The 18,361-nt window shown below is 47.4% G+C and overlaps 1 protein-coding gene and 1 pseudogene across 14 annotated transcripts in view; one reads left to right on the top strand and one right to left on the bottom strand.

Annotated features, from left to right (window-relative positions):
* Positions 1-8,607: 8,607 nt before the first annotated feature.
* The window catches only part of Cnot10 (CCR4-NOT transcription complex, subunit 10), a 49,715-nt gene continuing 39,961 nt past the window's right edge, over positions 8,608-18,361 (bottom strand). For 10 of the 14 annotated variants that reach the window (XM_039081626.2, XM_039081627.2, XM_039081628.2 and 7 more), the window contains 6 exons: positions 18,130-18,243; positions 16,517-16,647; positions 15,736-15,771; positions 15,422-15,549; positions 10,981-11,056; positions 8,608-9,038 (listed from right to left, as the gene is read on the bottom strand). In XM_039081626.2, the coding sequence (XP_038937554.1) occupies positions 8,884-9,038; positions 10,981-11,056; positions 15,422-15,549; positions 15,736-15,771; positions 16,517-16,647; positions 18,130-18,243 (640 nt within the window). In that variant the 3' untranslated portion in view covers positions 8,608-8,883. The remainder of the gene's footprint in view (positions 9,039-10,980; positions 11,057-15,421; positions 15,550-15,735; positions 15,772-16,516; positions 16,648-18,129; positions 18,244-18,361) is intronic. The other 4 variants (XM_063265636.1, XM_063265637.1, XM_039081623.2 and 1 more) reach the window with 1 other exon arrangement.
* Rpl30-ps11 (ribosomal protein L30, pseudogene 11) lies at positions 9,890-10,275 on the top strand (annotated as a pseudogene).

Genomic DNA, 18,361 nt, shown 5'->3' on the forward strand with positions numbered 1-18,361 from the left:
ACTCACATATATGAATAAATAAAACTAAAACAAACAAACTAAAAACCCAAAAAATTCTCAGGCAGAAAAGACCCAAAAAAGTACAGAGAAGGGTCTCCTTATACCTTCACCCACAGAGCAAAGATAAGTCAAGGAACCGAAGCAAATGAAATACATTAAGTAATCTATTATGGCAAGCATTAAAATCTAAATAATGAAAAAAAAACAAAAAAACGAATTAAAAATGGCTCACATTTACTCAGCTAAAAAAATCATTAGCCACGGAAGTAAAACAAAGCTATATAAAACCAATTAGTTGAAGAATTGGTCAAATAAGTAAAAACAAAATAACTAGAAGAAGTGAATAAACTGGTAAGGAACGAATGAAGCAATCTCAGCTATCAGTGAAGAAATCGGAGAATTTGGTGGACCGGACAGATGCATCTGTTCCGCGCTGCCGCTAGGAGGCGCTCGGTGTCCCCGGGTCCCCGCGGGTTCCCGGCTGCGTCCGGAGCCTCTGTTATCCAAGGGGATCCCGCGGGCCGGCTGTGCGGCTTTGCACTGTGTCCCCTTCCCGGTTGTCCCCGCTGGGATCAGCTTGGAAGTCGTGGCAAGCGTCACATCGTGTGCAGGATACCCTGGTCACAAGGACACAGATCGCAGCTGGACCACAGATGCTCCAATGATTTCCTTGGTGGGACAGCCGCAATAAAGTTGTTTCTGGTACATTAAAGGGTCAACACGTATGGAGAGAAAACTCCCCACCTGCGGGCTGCCTCTCTTAGCTTCCTGAGGTTTTAGCGGAGATGTGGACAGTGGCAACATGTTGGCAGCTGGCAATGGCCCGAGTCCCAGAAGCCCCCAATCAGGGCCGCGCTGGGGGGTGCGGGTGGGGGTGGGGACAGGGGCTGCTCATATGTTAATGTGGCGGTGACAATCGAGCGGGGCGCCCCAGCGCCTGGGGAAGCCAAGTCCGGAACAAAGCATTAGCATTTTCTCCAAGAGAAAGGACTGCATTCCTAGGAGGGGAGCGCAGCCCTCCCCATTCACACTGGGGACCACACAGAGTGCCTCTCGCGCCAAATGCAGCAAGGTTCGTTTTCGGCTTTTCTTTTGACCCGGGCGATGCATACGAAATGTAGATATTTCCCTAAACGCCGGCTTTGACATTTAATGCGTTCCTAAGTAGTCTGAAATGTGGACGGGATTAGGAGGAGGCTAGGGGCCCACCGGGACACTCGGGCAAATCCCCCTAAATCCTCCAAGACAATTGTGTGTCACCACACGGATTCGCTTTGCCCCAAATGAGGAGGCTAATGAACTTCACTGCCTCCTCCCGTGGCAGCCCACTCGCACCCGGCAAAGCCTCTGCGCCCCTCTCCCAGCTTTGTGTTTACTTTAGGCCGGGCCAGCTGGCTTCTAGGACCCAGTCTGACCAATAACTCAGGCACCTATCCTGGGCCACTGCTCAATCCTCACCCCACGAGGGCCTGAAAGGCACAAATGCTGAGCTTGTGGCTACCCCGTTTCAGGTCGTTGTAACACTGCTAAGTAAGCCCAGAAAGAAAAATACCAGGTTACTTTATTGTACGTTGTGTTTTTGCCAGCACGTTATGTGCCCACGGAGGCCAGAAGAGGGCGTCAGATCCATTGAACTGGAGCTAGACGCTATGGTTTGGAGTCACCCTGTGAGTTCTGGGAATCGAGCCCTGTCCTATGCATGAAATGCACTCTATGTAACCGAGCCATATCTTTCCAGCTCCCCTCCCCCGTGTTAACTTTTTTTTTTTTTTTTCGGAGCTGGGGACCGAACCCAGGGCCTTTCGATTGCGCTCTACCACTGAGCTAAATCCCCAACACACCCCTCCCTCCCCCCGTGTTAACTTTCTTAATTCTCTTTTTCCCCCTCTTTGAGACAGATCTCATTATGAATCCCTGGGCTGGCCTGGAATTTGCTGTACAGACCAGAACGGCTTCAATCTCACATGTTTCAATGTCACTCAGATTTTGCAAATTTTTGTTTGTTGTTTGGTTGAGAGAAGGTTTCTCTGTGTAACCCTGTCTACACGGTGTAGTCCTAGAACTCAACCTAGCTGTCCTTGAACTCAGAGATCTGCCATTCTTTGTCTTCTGGTGTGCTGAGAGGCAGAGGCAGGTGGATCTGTGAGTTTGAGGCTAGCTAGATCTAATATCAGGACTAGCGAGACCGTTTCAAAAATAAACACCACTACTGTTGGACTTATGTGGTGGGAGTACCTTGGCAGATTACAGGCAAAGTATACCAGAAAGATCGTACCATGCAACATATCTTACGTAACAGATTGAGGGGGAGGTCAAAAGGCAGTCTTGGAGAGGGGACATGAGAGACCTAGACACCAAAAGAGAGCAGAATGATGGCCAGGACTTTTTAAAGGGTCTGGTGATGGCACAGATTAACTTAGTTGCTAAGGCCACTGAGTTGCTGAAGATAGGCTTGGGGTGTACCTGATTTCTACCCCATGCCCCCCAAAACAAAAACCAAACAACAAAAAAACAGCAGAACTTACTTATTTATTTATTTATTTATTTATTTATTTATTTATTTATTTATTTATTTATTTTGGTTCTTTTTTTCGGAGCTGGGGACCGAACCCAGGGCCTTGTGCTTCCTAGGCAAGCGCTCTACCACTGAGCTAAATCCCCAACCCCCAGAACTTATTTATAACAGTCTTGGGTGCTAGGTTCAGTCTCCATTACTGTGGTGGTTTCTCTCCCTACATGGATCAGGATGTAGCTCTGTTGTTTCCCCAGCACCACTTCCTGCTTCCTGCCACCATGTTCCCTGCAATGAAGATAACAAACTGAACCTTAGAAATTGTAAGCCTGGGCTGGAGACATGGCTCAGCGGTTAAGAGCACTGACTGCGGGGTTGGGGATTTAGCTCATCGGTAGAGCGCTTGCCTAGCAAGCGCAAGGCCCTGGGTTCGGTCCCCAGCTCCGGAAAAAAAAAAAAAAAAAAAAAAAGAGCACTGACTGCTCTTCCAGAGGTCCCGTGTTCAAATCCCAGCAACCACATGGTGACTCACAACCATCTGTAAAGGGATCTGATGCCCTCTTCTGGTGTGTCTGAAGACAGCTACTCATATATAATAAAGAGAGAAATCTTAAAAATTGTAAGCCAACCCCAATTAAGTGTTGCCCTTTATAAGTGTGGCTGTGGTCACGGTGTCTCTTCACAGCAATAGAATAGTGGCTCAGACAACTGCCACAAAATAGCTAAGTAAATAAAACTTTATTTTTCTTTTTTTTTCTTTTTCTTTTTCTTTTTTTTTGGAGCTGGGGACCGAACCCAGGGCCTTGCAGTTGCTAGGCAAGCGCTCTACCACTGAGCTAAATCCCCAACCCCGTTGTTTTTCTTTTTAAAGATTTATTATATATGAGTACATCCAGTCTGTGGGCCAGGCTTCTCCTCTACCATCATCCAATTGTACTTTTTTTTGTTTTTTTTTTTTTTTTAAAGATTTATTTATTTATTATATATAAGTACACTGTAGCTGTCTTCAGATACACCAGAAGAGGGCATCAGATCTCTTTACAGATGGTTGTGAGCCACCATGTGGTTGCTGGGAATTGAACTCATGACCTCTGGAAGAGCAGTCGGGTGCTCTTAACCGCTGAGCCATCTCTCCAGCCCTGTACTTTGTTTTTATCAGTATATTAACTTTTTTATGTATTTTGCCACAGCACAGGAATGGAGGTCATAGAACACTTTGCAGTAACTGGTCCTCTCCTTCTACCACGGGGGACCTCAGGACTAATCTCAGTCCATCTGGCTTGTTGGTAAATTCCTTTTCCCACTGAACTACTTCATTTTCCCTTTTTAATTGTGTGTAGAGTTCTGCCTGCATGTACACTTGCACACTAGAAGAGAACATCGGATTCCATTATAGATGGTTGTGAGCCACCATGTGGTTGCTGGGAATTGAACTCAGGATCTTTGGAGGAGTAGTCAGTGTTCTTAACCTCTGAGCCGTTTCTCCAGCCCTCATCTGCCCTTTTTTAAGAGATGGAGCCTTATGTAGCCCAAGCTGGCCTTGTTGTGCCTCATTCATGAGTCAAAAAAATCTACCTAGGAGCTGACTCCGATGTGATCACATTAGGGTCTCTCTATTACAAACTCGAGTTTGGGCTTACTCACTCCAACGCACAAGATGGTTTGGTGAAGCAGGCCTGACCTCTCATCGGGACAAGGTTTTAAAGGAAATGGGAGCAAGTGAGGGGGTGTCCATCCCGGCAAGCATCTAACTAATGGAATGAATATTGTAAACCCACGGGCGGGCACTCTGAAGCAATACCGAGTACAATCACAAACGGTCTGAAAGGACATCTGAAACAATCAGACTAATCTTTGATTGACTGTTGTTAGGAGTAGCTAGGGAGGGACTCTGGCCAAGGGCAAGCCATGGGGTCCTTCCTGGTACTTGGGTGCAGCTGTGGGTCAAATTCTTCAGGCTTTTTTTTTTTTTTTTCCAAGAAGGAGGCTGTTCCCAAGACAGAGTAGGTCTGGCCTCTCAGCCTCAAACTCCATGTAGCCCAGGCTGGCCATGAACTCCTTACCTTCTAGTGTCTCAGAATGCTGCCATGACAGGCAAACCATCGTACTAGGGTTTCTGAAGTGCTGGGCATGTGGTCCAGGACTCCCTGTATGCTATACCTCTACTGCCTGAGCCACAAAAGGATCCCACTTGAGTCCTCACATTGCGGGGTAACAGAACACTTGCTCTTTACAAACGGCCTGGGAAAGCCGTGCATGATAGTAGACACCTTGTCATCTCGGCATCTGGAGGATGAGCAGGGCACTGTGGAACACGCTCTTCATTCCAGCACTCAGGAGGCAGAGGCAGGTGGATCTCTGTGAGTTCAGAGCCAGCCTGGTCTACAGAGTGAGACCCTTGTCTCACATGACCATTGTCTGCTCTTGCAGAGGGTATGGGTCCCACTCCTACCACATACTCAGTAGTGGGGCTCACAAGCACCTGTGACTCCAGTAACAGAAACCCCAGAAGAACACCTATACATGGATGGCCGGAGGTCAGTTCTCAGTTCACATAACACTCCACTCCCACAGCCCCTGAAGCAGCCTGGCTCCACTATGTGCGACCTGAGCTGCTAAGGGAGGCCCATTCTGAGGTAGCTCTCCGCCCATTTGCCTTTGACTGGGCCTGAGAAGCCAGCAGGTGTGGCTGTAGTGATATTTGTGAGAGTGGCCTCCTCAGTGCCACAGGTGGTGGAACTGCTTGGGCAGGGTTAGGTGTGGCCTTGTTGGAGGAGCTGTGGCGTTGAGGGCCAACCGTGAAGTTTCCACTCTTTGCCTTGTGCTTGCTGATTAAGATGTGAGCTTTCAGCTACTGCTCGAGCCCTGTGTTCCTGCTATGATGATCATGAACTCTTCTTTTTCCCCATCTTTATTAAATTGGGTATTTCTTATTTACATTCCAAATGTTATTCCCTTTCCCCGTTTCCATGCCAACATCCCCCTAGCCCTTCCCCCTCCCATTGCTCATGAACTCTTAGCCCTCTGAAACTGTTAGGCCCCAAACATGCTGCCAAGATAATTAAGGCAGCTGGTATATACACGTCCCATGGTAAAGTGGTCTCTGGAGCAGGGCTCTGAGGGGAGGGAAGACGCCAAGGAACATCCCTAAATGAAAAACACCTGCCCGGCACGGCACCTTGTCAGCAGTGGAGGCCAGTCCCTTTATCTAAGGGACATCAACATTAATTTCCAAGTTCAAGAAATTCTGTCGGCCTGTCAACAAATTCTCAGAACCGCAGTCTTACAACACGCACACCTTATTTTGTGGAACTTGTACATTCTTGCTTGCATTTTGAACTTGGCAGGTAGCCAAGGCAGACCTGAGCTCCTGCTCCACTTCTTGTGTGCTGGGACCACCCCAGCCAGGTTTATGTAGCGCAGGGGATGGAATCAAGGCCTCGTCCGTGCTGGCAAGCAAACGTGCTAATGGGCTACAGCAGCAGCTCCTTCCAGAGGGATCTGCAGTGATCCTTGAATTGCCTGGTAAGGGTCCTAAGTCTAGAACAGGCTGAAGCAGGCCAGATCAGGGATGTGCCTGTCTCTCTGGTTTTGAATTTTATTGTTTGCTTTTGTTGTTGTTGTTGTGTTTCCTGTTGTTGTTTATTTTTTTGTTTTTGAGATAGGGTGTCACTATGTAGCTTTGGCCGCCCTGGAACTATGAACTTAAGAGAAGCCTCTGCCTTCCAATTACAGTGATTAAAGGGGTGCCTCACCATGCCAAATATCGACCTATCGATGTACCTATCAATTGATCTATTCATCCATCCACCTATCATCCATCTATCTACCCATCGATCTATCATCTGTCTGTCTTCCTGTGCACTTATGTGTATGTGTGTAAAAGTAACTTTTATTCCAAAATTGTCATGTTAGAGGGTTGCTGCTGAATAAGCTCACCTTTTCTCAACTGTCAGGCTGGTTCAACTCAGCTGTTCTGGCTGACTGATTCAATCTGGCTTCTCTCAGTTCCTCACTGAATTGTTCTGCATGGCCTCAAACTCTGGCAATTTGTTCTCACCTTCTGGATCCTTCTCATTCTCTGGCTCATTCTGTCTTCACCTGTAACCTGTTTCTGTAAAACTGCATCCCCCCGCCCCATAGAGGGGGTGAGTAGTAGACATCTGGAAGGGGGTTGAAGCTAGAACCACACGCAGGCTAAGTATTGAGCTGTATCTTCAGCTTTCCTTTTTAGATTTATTTATTATATAAGTACACTGTAGCTGTCCTCAGACACACAACAAGAGGGCATCAGATCCCATTACAGATGGTCATGAGCCACCATGTGGGTGCTGGGAATTGAGCTCGGGATCTCTGGAAAGCAGTCAGCGCTCTTAACCATTGAGCCATCTCTCCATCTCTAGATATCACTTTTTTTTTTTAAGATTTATTTTATTTAGGGGTTGGGGATTTAGCTCAGTGGTAGAACACTTGCCTAGCAAGCGCAAGGCGCTGGGTTCGGTCCTCAGCTCCAAAAAAAAAAAAAAAAATATTTTATTTATACACGTACACTGTAACTGTCTTCATACACACCAGAAGAGGGCATCAGATCCCATTACAGATGGTTGTGAGCCACCATGTGGGTGCTGGGAATTGAGCTCAGGATCTCTGGAAGAGCAGTCACCCCTCTTTTTTTTTTTTTTTTTGGTTCTTTTTTTCGGAGCTGGGGACCAAACCCAGGGCCTTGCGCTTCCTAGGTAAGCGCTCTACCACTGAGCTAAATCCCCAGCCCCACAGTCACCCCTCTTAACCGCTGAGCCATCTCTCCACCCCTAGATATCACTTTCTTTTTTTTTTCTTTTTTTTTTCTTTTGGTTCTTTTTTTTCGGAGCTGGGGACCGAACCCAGGGCCTTGCGCTTCCTAGGCAAGCGCTCTACCACTGAGCTAAATCCCCAACCCCTAGATATCACTTTCAAACATGGCTGCTTCCTTCGATAAATTAAGCCTACTTTCACTGTTAGGGAATACAGGTATGTATGTACTAAGAACCCGTCTACATTCTAGCCAGATCACAGATCACAGTGTAACCCATGGCGTGTCTGCGTTCCAGCTGATCACATAGACCCAGAGCAGCCCTGTTGATGGATGAAAACTACACGTGTGAGCGCACCGAGCTTCTGTGCGCCTCATCTGTGCAGGTGCTGTCTGAGACCTGAAGATGCTGTCAGATGCTCTTGGGGCTGGGAGTTGTGAGTCACGTGGGTGGAGGGACCAGAACTCTGGTTCTTAGAAGACCAGCAGAGCTCCTTGCCACTGAGCCATGTGTCCAGCCCCACTGTCAGGAACTTCAGTAAATGACGCCTATGGTGTCAGTTATCTCCTTTAAACTCAATTGTACCCTGTGGTGTTTCAGTGATAACGGCCTCAGAGGCTCATAGGTTCCAATGTCTGGTCACCAGGGAGAGGCACTATGTGAAAGGACTAGGAGGTATGGCCTTGTTGGAGGCAGTGTGTCACTGAGAGTGGGCTTTAAGGTTTCAAAAGTCCACACCAAGCCTAGAGTCTCTCTTGGCCTATGGACCAGGCAGGACATGGCTCTCACTCCAGTACCACATGTGCCACCAAATTCCCTGCCACGATGGTACTGGACTAACCCTGCCACTGTAAGCCAGCCCCAGTTAAATGCTTCCCTTTTGCATCTCTTCACAGCAACAGAGCAGTGACTAAGACAGACCCTGGAGGGTTGGGGACTTAGCTCAGTGGTAGAGTGCTTACCTAGGAAGCACAAGGCCCTGGGTTCGGTCCCCAGCTCCGAAAAAAAAGAACAACAACAAAAAAAAAAGACAGACCCTGGAGGTGAGCATGAGTTTACCTCACTTCCTGTACCCCAAGAAGAACTTCTGAAATGCTTAGAGCAGATATTTGTTAGTTCTTTCTTTTTTTTTTTTTTTTTTTTTGGTTCTTTTTTTCGGAGCTGGTGACCGAACCCAGGGCCTTGCGCTTCCTAGGTAAGCGCTCTACCACTGAGCTAAATCCCCAGCCCCTGTTAGTTCTTTCTTTTCAACCTTAACAATAAATCAGTTGCTAAACTATTTCAAAACAGACCACAAAACTGTTCTGATAAGAACATGTTTTAATGCCTAGACACAGACATACCAACACAATGGTTCACAATTAAAAGACTTGCAGAGATTAAATAAAAGCTGACAGTGGGTTATGAGTCCTTAGTTTTAAGTAAGCCTCTGCCATAAAACCGAGGGGTGCACTCGTCTCAAACCGCCTTCCGGCCAGCACTGTTGCCACTGTATTTCCTCTACTGCCTTTCCTGTGGACAACTGAGAGGCCCTCAACACGCCCTGGGCCTCAGGTACAGCTCCTCCACAGCGAGCGCTCACTTCCTCTGTACCGTGGTGAATGCCGGCATCTGGATGGGCTGGATGGGGTGCACAGGCTGGAATACTGTCTTCTTCCTCACATCGGAGTGCGCCTTTACTGCAGGGAGCAGCTGGTTCCGTTTGATCATCTGCAAGGCCAGCTGCGTGTTACCTAGAGAAACACAGTCCATTAAAGAGAGCAGGCACACAGCACTGTACAGAGCAAGGTGACAGAAGCCTGAAAAGGAGATGACGGAGTCCTAGACAGCTCTGCTCTCTTGCCCCAGCTGGACGAGGAACTGATGCCCAGACAAGTTTTTATAACTCAGGCAGGCTGTACAACAGAAGGGGTTCAAGGGATTCAGGCCTACCACCTCCTATAGACATCCTGGCTTTCAGTCAGCCAGGCCCTCAGAGTGCCAGGCATTTAATTAGTCTCTTCAACTATAAAAACAGAAGATGCTGGAGAGATGGCTCAGAGGTTAAGAACACAGGCTGCTCTTCCAGAGGACCCAGGTTCAATTCCCAAGTGCCTGGCTTTGATTTTTTTTTTTTTTTGACAATTCTTGTAAAATGCGTGTGGAGCAGTGGAATATACATTTAATCACATACATTAGTTAAGAGGCAGAGGCTGCTGGATCTATAAGTTTGTGGCCAGTTTGGTCTACACAGTAAGTTCCAGACCAGCCAGGGCAACATAGTGGAACCCATTACAAACACAAAAGAATAAAAATAACAGATAAAAAAATAACAACCAGCCCTTTCTCGCTCCCCAGCCATCTTGGCGTTTGATCTTGGTTGGGGGTTGTCCCGCACCTAAGGCAAGAAGATGGTGGCTGCAAAGAAGACGGAAAAAGTGGGCTGGGGAGATGGCTCAGCGGTTAAGAGCACTGACTGCTATTCCAGAGGTTCTGAGTTCAATCCCCAGCAACCACATGGTGGCTCACAACCATCTGTAATGGGATCCGATGCCCTCTTCTGGAGTGTCTGAAGCTATAGTATACTCATATACATAAAATAATTAAAAAAAAAAAGACGAAAAAGTCTCTGGAGTCCATCAACTCTAGGCTCCAGCTTGTTATGAAAAGTGGCAAGCACGTGCTGGGGCACAGACAGATCTGAAGACGATCAGACAAGGCAACCTGGTTATCCTCACCAGCAACTGCCCAGCTTTGAGGAAATCTGAAATAGAGTACTATGCCACGTTGGCTTAAACTGGTGTCCATCAGCACAGTGGCAATAACACTGAATTGGGCACAGCGTGTGGAAAATACTACAGAGTATGCACACTGGCTGTCAGTGACCCAGGTGATTCTCATATTATTAAAAGCACGCCAGAATAGACCGGTGAGAAGAGAAGTAAACAAGAAAGTTTTCCTTTAATAAAACTTTGCCAGAGATCCTTTTAAAAAACAAACCCAAACCAAACCAAACCAAAAAAAAGAAAAAAAAAAAAAAACCCAAAAAACAAAGAACAAAACAAAAAAAACCCAACCAAACAAAAATACTGCGCTGTGCAATTCCAAGCAAGCAGCACCGTGGTCTACGTTCTCAATTAAGAGTCAGTCAGCTGCTCATGACAAACTTCATGTGGGCTGGAGAGGTGGCTCAGTGGTTAAGAGCACTGTCTGCTCTTCCAGAGGTCCTGAGTTCAAATCCCAGCAACCACATGGTGGTTCACAACCATCTGTAATGGGATCTGATGCCCTCTTCTGGTGTGTCTGAAAACAGACAGTATGCTCATGTATAATAAACAAACAAACCAACCTTTAACAAGGCGGCCAAGCTCACGTTCAGGGACCGATTCTGAGGTCAGAAGTCAATGCTTTGCATTTTTCAGACTTTAATTTATGAGCAGGGCTCTGTGTGTCAAAACCTTGAGGGGCAGCACTTAGAAAACATGGTCCAAGTTCTCAGGACTGGGAAGCTTTACACTATTATTCTTTTGGAGACAGAGAAGTCTTGATCACATGACTCTCCTGCCTCTACCTTTCAAGTGCTTTAATTCTAGGGACAGACCAGCATGCCTTGTCCTGAGTTTGAATCTGAAGAGAGATGGCAGATACACCAAAACTCTCGAGCACTTTGAAAGTCAACACTCTGAAGAGACTTACCATTCTGCAGCTCAAGGTAGACCGCCAGCAGGATGGCCTCAGGGGGCACCTCTTTAGGATGGATCATTGATGCCGCCTTTGCCCATGAGAGAGAGAGACCAGTGAGAGCCAACAGTTTAGGATACAACTCCAAGAACCACAACAGACACCCAGTCCTCAGAAACACTCTCCATGAGAAGCTGGCCAGTTGACTTGGGGTCTCAGGTTCTCAGGACCCCTTGACCCTGAGCTGTCTCCCAGCTGCCTTTGCTTTTACAGTGTAAAAGCTCACACTGTAGCCCAGGATGGCCTCACACTGAGTGTCCTGTGCTTGGAGTCATCATGCTTGGCTGTTTGTGGCTAAAGGGATGACAGGCCTTCACCACAGGCCTGGGTATAGGGTACAGGAATCTATCACTTCACTTAGCATTGAAACCTACCTACTATTAGACTTAACATGTACTTTCCCTCATGTATGACATGAAAATGTAGGCTCCCAGCCTCCTCCCAATTCCCCAGTGCTGCTTTTAGCTCCCCCACCCCTTGATTACTTTTGAGACAGCAACCCTAAAGTATTCAGCCAAGGATGACCCTGAACTCATCCGGGCCTCTACCTGGCTCTGAGTTACAGGTCTGTATGACTTTACCTAAAAAAATTTTTTTTTAGGTCAGTTTATTTTTATGTGCATGTGTTTTGTCTGTTTGTGTATGTGCACCCATCCATACCCAGCAAACTGAGGAGGTCAGAAGGAAGCAGGAGATCTTCGGGAACTCGAGTTATACATGGTTGTAGGCCACCAGGTAAATCCTGGGATCCAAACCTGAGTCCTCTGCAAGAGCAAGCGCTCTTACCAGCAGCGCTGTCACCAGGGGGTGGTACACCCCTTAATCTCAGTAGATTAAGGGTCAGAGGCAGGTGGGTGTCTGAGTTCAAGGCCAGCGTGGTCTACAGAGTGAGTTCTGAGATAGCCAGAGCCAGAGTTAGAGAAATCCTGTCTCAAAAACAAACAAACAAAAGAAGCTGAGCCATCTTTCTAGTTCCTAATTCCTTTTTTCCTTTCTGTTCATTTGTGTGTGACAGTGTGTGTGTGGGTGGTGTATGTGCCACAGTACACAGTGGAGGTCAGAGGACATCTCCTACAAGCTGCTTCCACCAATGGTCCTGGGAGAGTTGAACTTAGGCCATCAGGCTTGACATCAAGTGACTTCACCAGTGGATCATCTTCCTGTCCTGTGTTCCTCACAGAGGTCAGACCTCATGGATCTCGGGAGCTGGAGTTACAGGTGACTGTCAGCACATCACATGGTGTTCTGTCTGCTCTGACTGCCGAGCCACCTCTGCAGCTCCTCAATTCTACGTCTTCACCTCCATCTCTTCTTCTTGAAAGGGTTTCTTACTGATAGCCATGAAATGTCTGGGACTTGCTCTGTAGATCTGGCTGTCATTAAATTCAGAGGTCTCCCTGCCTCTGCCGACCACCGAAGGTCGCAGTGTCCGCTTGTTACTGTGAGATGGTTGTCATGAAGTCGTTCAAGCTGACCCTAACAGTCCAAGCGTCCTGCCGCAGCCTCTGCAGACAGACCTGTGTTCCTCCTTTCCTGGGAGCTCTCACTGCTCTCTGCCCATTAGGGTCTACACTCCAGTCACATGAACAAGTTTACTCCTGTCTCTTCTGAACAAAAATCTTTTTGGGAGTGTGGGGGTTCAGACAGAGTTTCTTTGGGTAGCAATGGCTGTCCTGGAACTCTGTAGACCAGGCTGGCCTTAGACTCTGAGTTTCACCCGCCTCTGCCTCCTGATGCTGGAACTAAAGGTGTGCACCCCAATACCTGGCTAGTTTGTTTGTCTGAGACAGGGTCCCTCTGTGTAACCCTGGCTGTCCTCTCCAGGACGGCTAACAGTTGCATTTACAACACCATCTGCAGGAAGACTCATTGGTGGCATAAGGCTTCACCTCCAGGACAAGAGGCTCACTTTGGCTACAAAGCGAGACTCTACCTCAGCAGACACACACTGTGCTTCTGAGTGAATTAACCTGCAGATTTAAGCAGAGCTGCCTCAGACTCCACATCAACTCACCACAGCTCACCGCAGCTTCCTCTGACACTGGACTGAGAACGGGAGTCTGCTTGCTAAGATCACAGGCAAATTCCTTGTGTCTGTCCCCAGGAGTCACGGGGCTGTTTCCCCACCGCTTTGCTTCTTCTTTTAATCCAACTAGGAAAATACTCTTGTGCAAATACTCCTGCCCCGTCCCCTTCAATTTACCTGAGGCAAGGTCTCTTGCCGCAGCCCAGCCTGGCCTTACATTTTTAGTAAGCAATGTGAAATACCACGGAAGGCAGGCTGGGAGTGATGCAGATGTGTACTGCTGCGCTTCTAACCCAGAGCCGGGCCACCCCTGCCTCCAAGTGCACCACCCCACCCCTCGCTCTTTAGCTCTTAAGATGTGCTCTCTCGTTCTCCCATCACAGGCGGCTAACAGCTTGCTCTAGAAAGTCAAGTGCTATCTATGCCTGCAGGTGTGGCTTTACGTGGGCAGGAGCACCACTACACTTGGTGGATACTCACGTCTTTATTTTTTTGGAGGGAAGGAGGGGCTGAGATGATTCAGGGTAAAGGAAATAATTAAGTTAATGACCTCAAGTTGTCTTCTAACTTACACACACACACACACACACACACACACACACACACACACACACACACCTGTTCATGTGCACGGTCTTCTTTAAGTTCTATTTTCTCTTAGGGCTAGTAAACACAGGCCATTTGCTGTCACTCTTTTCATGGACCACAGTCCCTATGTATGTATGTATGTATGTATGTATGTATGTATGTATGTATGTATGTATCTATCTATCTATCTATCTATCTATCTATCTATCTATCTATCTATCTATCTCCTTTACTAGGATAAGAGAATTCAAGGTAACGACTTTCTGAGACTTAATGGCATTTGGCTGCTGACTGTTTGGAATCATGGGTAGGGATTTGGAAGCACTGGCTCAGAGCTCTTTCTGACTCTCCAAGTCACTGTTCTGTCATCCTAGACATGGTGGGCCTCCCAATTAACAATGACCCTGCCACTGGATTAATCCAAAGAATAGAGACCAAAAACAAACCTGAGACCCTGACAGGACTGACCTCATTTGTCTCTCCCTGCACGGCAATAGCCATGACCACCTACCATACAAGAACCAGAACAGGACTAAGACACTAACTGTAGATCAAAAGCCCTGCTGGCCACAGGGGCTGGGGGTCAGAGGGCATCAGAAGGGCTGGTGCATAAAGTTCCATCACTGACAAGAAATTTCACCTCTTTGCAGTTTATAGCTCACATACTCAGCCCCTCAAAGTTTTCCTGGAGAGATCAGCATCAAATGTTTGATTTTGTACTTGAAATGCTGACTAAATACCAAGCTCTCAGATGGTCATTGTCCACGATAGAGCTCGTCACTTGTGCACACCCCAGAGTTACCTGTGTGAGCTCACAGTGTATGGAAGCCACCATGTCTCCCGGGAGTCAGATCAGTCTCAGTCCCCCTAACAAAGTGAGAATGTAGGCTCTCTCATAATGTCTTTTTGTTTTGTTTTGTTTCTTGAGAGAGGGTTTCTCTGTGAAGCTCTGGTTGTCTTGGAACTGGCTCTATAGATCACGCTGGCCTCAGACTCACTGCCTGCGTCTGCTTCCTGAACGCCTGGATGAAAGGCATGCACCACGATGAACACCATGACCAAATCAATTTGGGAAGGACAGGGTTTGTTTCCACTCGTAGTTCACAGTCCGTCTTCCTGGGAAGTCAGGACAAGAACTCACACAGGGCAGGAACCATGAGGCAGGAGCTGATGCAGAGGCCATGGAGGATGCTGCTCACTGGCTTGCTCCTCATGGCCTGCTTTCTTAGAGAATCCAGAACCACCAGCCCAAGGACAGTATCACTTACATCAATCAGTAAATAAGAAACTGTCCTATAATCAGATCTTATGGAGGCATTTTTTCTTTTTTTTTTTTTTTTAGTCTTTTTTTCCGGAGCTGGGGACCGAACCCAGGGCCTTGCGCTTCCTAGGTAAGCGCTCTACCACTGAGCTAAATCCCCAGCCCCTTATGGAGGCATTTTTTCAATTGAAGAGTCCTCTTCCCAAATGATTCTAGCTTCTATAAAGCTAATACAAACAAGCCAGCACACAGGGTCTCACTATGTGCTCTAGATGGCCTGGAACTCTTTGTAGGTAGGTCAGCCGACCTTGAACTCAGAGTTCTCACCTGTTTCTACCTCCCGAATACTGGGATTAAAAATATGCCCTACCATGTTCCCAAGAATATTTTAAACCTGGAAAAATATTTCAAGTGTTTAATAAATTGACCATAAACCTCAATCAAAAATCACAAACTCCATACACTCTCAGGTCCTCATGGCTGGTGTGCACGAAGGCTGCCCTCTCCCCATGTTCTCTCACCTGATGCAGACACTTGCGGGCCTTGTCATACTCGCTCCTCAGGCAGTACGCACTGCCCAGGTTGAAGAGCATCACAGTCCGGGCAGAGTTGACAGAACTGGGGTAGCACTGAGGGGCGCGTTTGCCAGCTGAGGAGAGAGCGTAGACACTGATGAAGGGGCTGTGCAGAGGACAGGAGAGCACCACTCCACCGCTGAGCACTTGAACAAAGCACTATTCCTCAGGCTGACAGATACACGGACACAGAGATGCAGGGTCTAAATCTTTGGGATGCAGGCCAGGCTACTTAAGGATTTACAAAACTTCTTACTTACAGGATTCCATTGCTTCATTTTCACCCTTGTCTGATCCTACAAATACATGAAAATAAATCTGAGGGCAGGACAACAGCACATCTTCTAAATACCTAAGTTTCTTACCAAGTAGGACCGTAATGAGTGCAAGTACTTGCTTTTGGTGTTGTGGAGGCCCTGTTAAAGGTGTCAGGATGCAACCTCACCACCACCCCACATGAGTTAGTCATGAAGAGGGGACCACATGGTCTCACAGAATCAGAAACTTAAACGTGACTGAAAATTGTTTGAAAACCATGTCTCCTCTTGCACAGAGGAATCAGTTCAAAGAAAAAAAGTGTCAGAACCAAACCCAAATAAATCTTAAGCCAGGTGGGTGGGCACAAACGCCTGTAAGCCTAGCACTCAAAAAGTCCAGCCAGGTCAGAGGATGGCACGAGCCTGGGCAAAAAGTGAGATTATATCTCTTTAAGACAAAGGGGAAGGGGTGTGGGGTGTGAGGAAGAAAGGAGGAAGGAAGGAGGGAGGGAGGGTAAGGTAAGGAGAAGGCAGGATGGAGGAAGGGAAGGGATGGAAGGGAAGAATCCTAACATGTCAGCCTCTGAGAATTTAGGCCACGTGACAAGCAGTTTCCCGGCCTTTCTTCGCCAACAATCAGTACACAGTAAGGACAGCCATAGGCATGGAGAGACTTCAAACTTCCTTCCCTTCACAACCATGCCCTTGGGTCCTACACATCCTGAGTTACACAGGACAGAAGTGGCGGCAGTGACCAGTTCTGATCAAATGTGTCCTCATTAACCTTGGTCCTGTTCATTTGAAGAGATTCCTAAAGAGACATCAGTGACATTCTCTGGGTTCAAGTGCGTAATGGCATCAGATATTCTGTCGAGGGAGATGAGGGCTTCTGCGGCATATAAATGGCCCAAAAACCTGAAATGAAAATGCAAATTCCAGTCTGAAGAACAGGTCATCACAGACATGCTTAATGCACAGTGACACTGGGCATGCGTTTCACATGCTTCACGTCTGTCCCTGAACTGAAAGCTAAGCTGATTTAGGTTACTGTAACCCAGAATGAAGGCTAACTCTTGACAACAAGCCTATTTCCTGACTCCAACCCATGTGCTAGAGAGAGCGAAGTCTTGTGAGCTGTTGTGCTCCTGTGATATATATGCACTACCCAAATCATCATTTGTACAAACACCACAGACAAGCAAACAAACAAATAGTGCGTGCCCACTCGGGAGGCAGAGGCAGCAGATCTCTGAGTTCAAAGCCAGCCTGGTCTACAGAGTGAGTTCCAGGATAGACAGGGCTACATAAAAAATTCTATCTTGAAAACTGAACCAAAACAAACTAAAACAAATAAAACCCAAAACCAACCCCACAAAACAAGAACAACAAAATCCAAGTACAAAAACACCGAAGGACCCAAGTCCAACCCCCGTAAGTCAGAAGAACTATTTCCAAGCAAAGCCACCAGCTAAGCACCACAGCAGCAGCATGGGAAGCCCCATGCCTGCCACCCGACTGTGAGGCCACCGCTCACATCACAGAGCCACGGCAGGACCCACGGCCGCCCTCCATGAGGTAGAGTGTGTGAGAAGTGCCTCTGGAGTTGTCCTCCTCTTCCCTGTGAATGTGGCACACGTGCTGGGGCCCTTGCACACCTACATTCACACAACTAGTAATAAATTACATTTACAACTCCTCAGACAAGACAAAGTGAAAGAGAGAAAACCCACATCATAAGCCAGGTGCGGTGGAGCAGAGCTTCAGTTCTCACACAGGAGGCAGAGGTGAGCAGCCAGGCCCCCAGGGCCACATACTCAAGCTCTATCTAAAAGTAAAGAAAATCTGCACTGTGACCCACATACCCCAGGCTGCCTCACACCTTTAACTTCTGGTCCTCGTGTCCGTGACCACACCTCTCGGGATGACATGTATGTGGCACATGCCATGTGGATGCTGTACCTGAACCCGGGGCTTCATGCACGTGAGGCAAGCACACTATGGGCCAAGTCACATTTGTGGGATTTTTTTGTATTTGTTTGTTTTGCTTTTAAAGATAGGGCTCTGGTCTGGCTTTGAACTCAAAGCAACTAATCCTCTTGTCTCAATTTCTAGTTCTAGGCTTACAGTTATGAGCTACCATTGCCTGTCTGTCCTTCCTTCTTCCCTCCTTTTCTTAACCTGAGACAGGGTCTCAAGTAGCTCAAGATAACTTGGTACATATATGAGCCTAGATGTGAATTTCTGATCTTGCATCTCCTAAGTCCCAGGACTAAAGTCTTATACCTGCACACAGGCTTTCTTCACCGGCACACATCCAACTGGAGAATAAAAGCCAGCCGTGTAGAGAGCAAGCAGAGACTTTGAAACAAGTGAGCGTGCAGGTGAAGTCACACTTACTTAAGAGAGCCAGACAGCTTGGGCTGCTGCAGGAGCTGATCTGCATGGTTCAACGCCATGAGGTTGTCACCTAAGGCCAGGGCCACATAAGCACTGCAAGCAAGGATGGAGCACCTACAACACAGAGAGAGAAGGCCGGACTCAATTACTCGTGGGTGGACAGTGCCTTTGTCCAATACTGAAAGGCTGTGAAAACAAGTAAGGTTTAAGATGAGGAGACTGTACGGAGGTG

The sequence above is a fragment of the Rattus norvegicus genome, chromosome 8, assembly GCF_036323735.1.
Source record: "Rattus norvegicus strain BN/NHsdMcwi chromosome 8, GRCr8, whole genome shotgun sequence".
In the NCBI taxonomy this organism is placed as follows: Eukaryota; Metazoa; Chordata; class Mammalia; order Rodentia; family Muridae; genus Rattus; species Rattus norvegicus.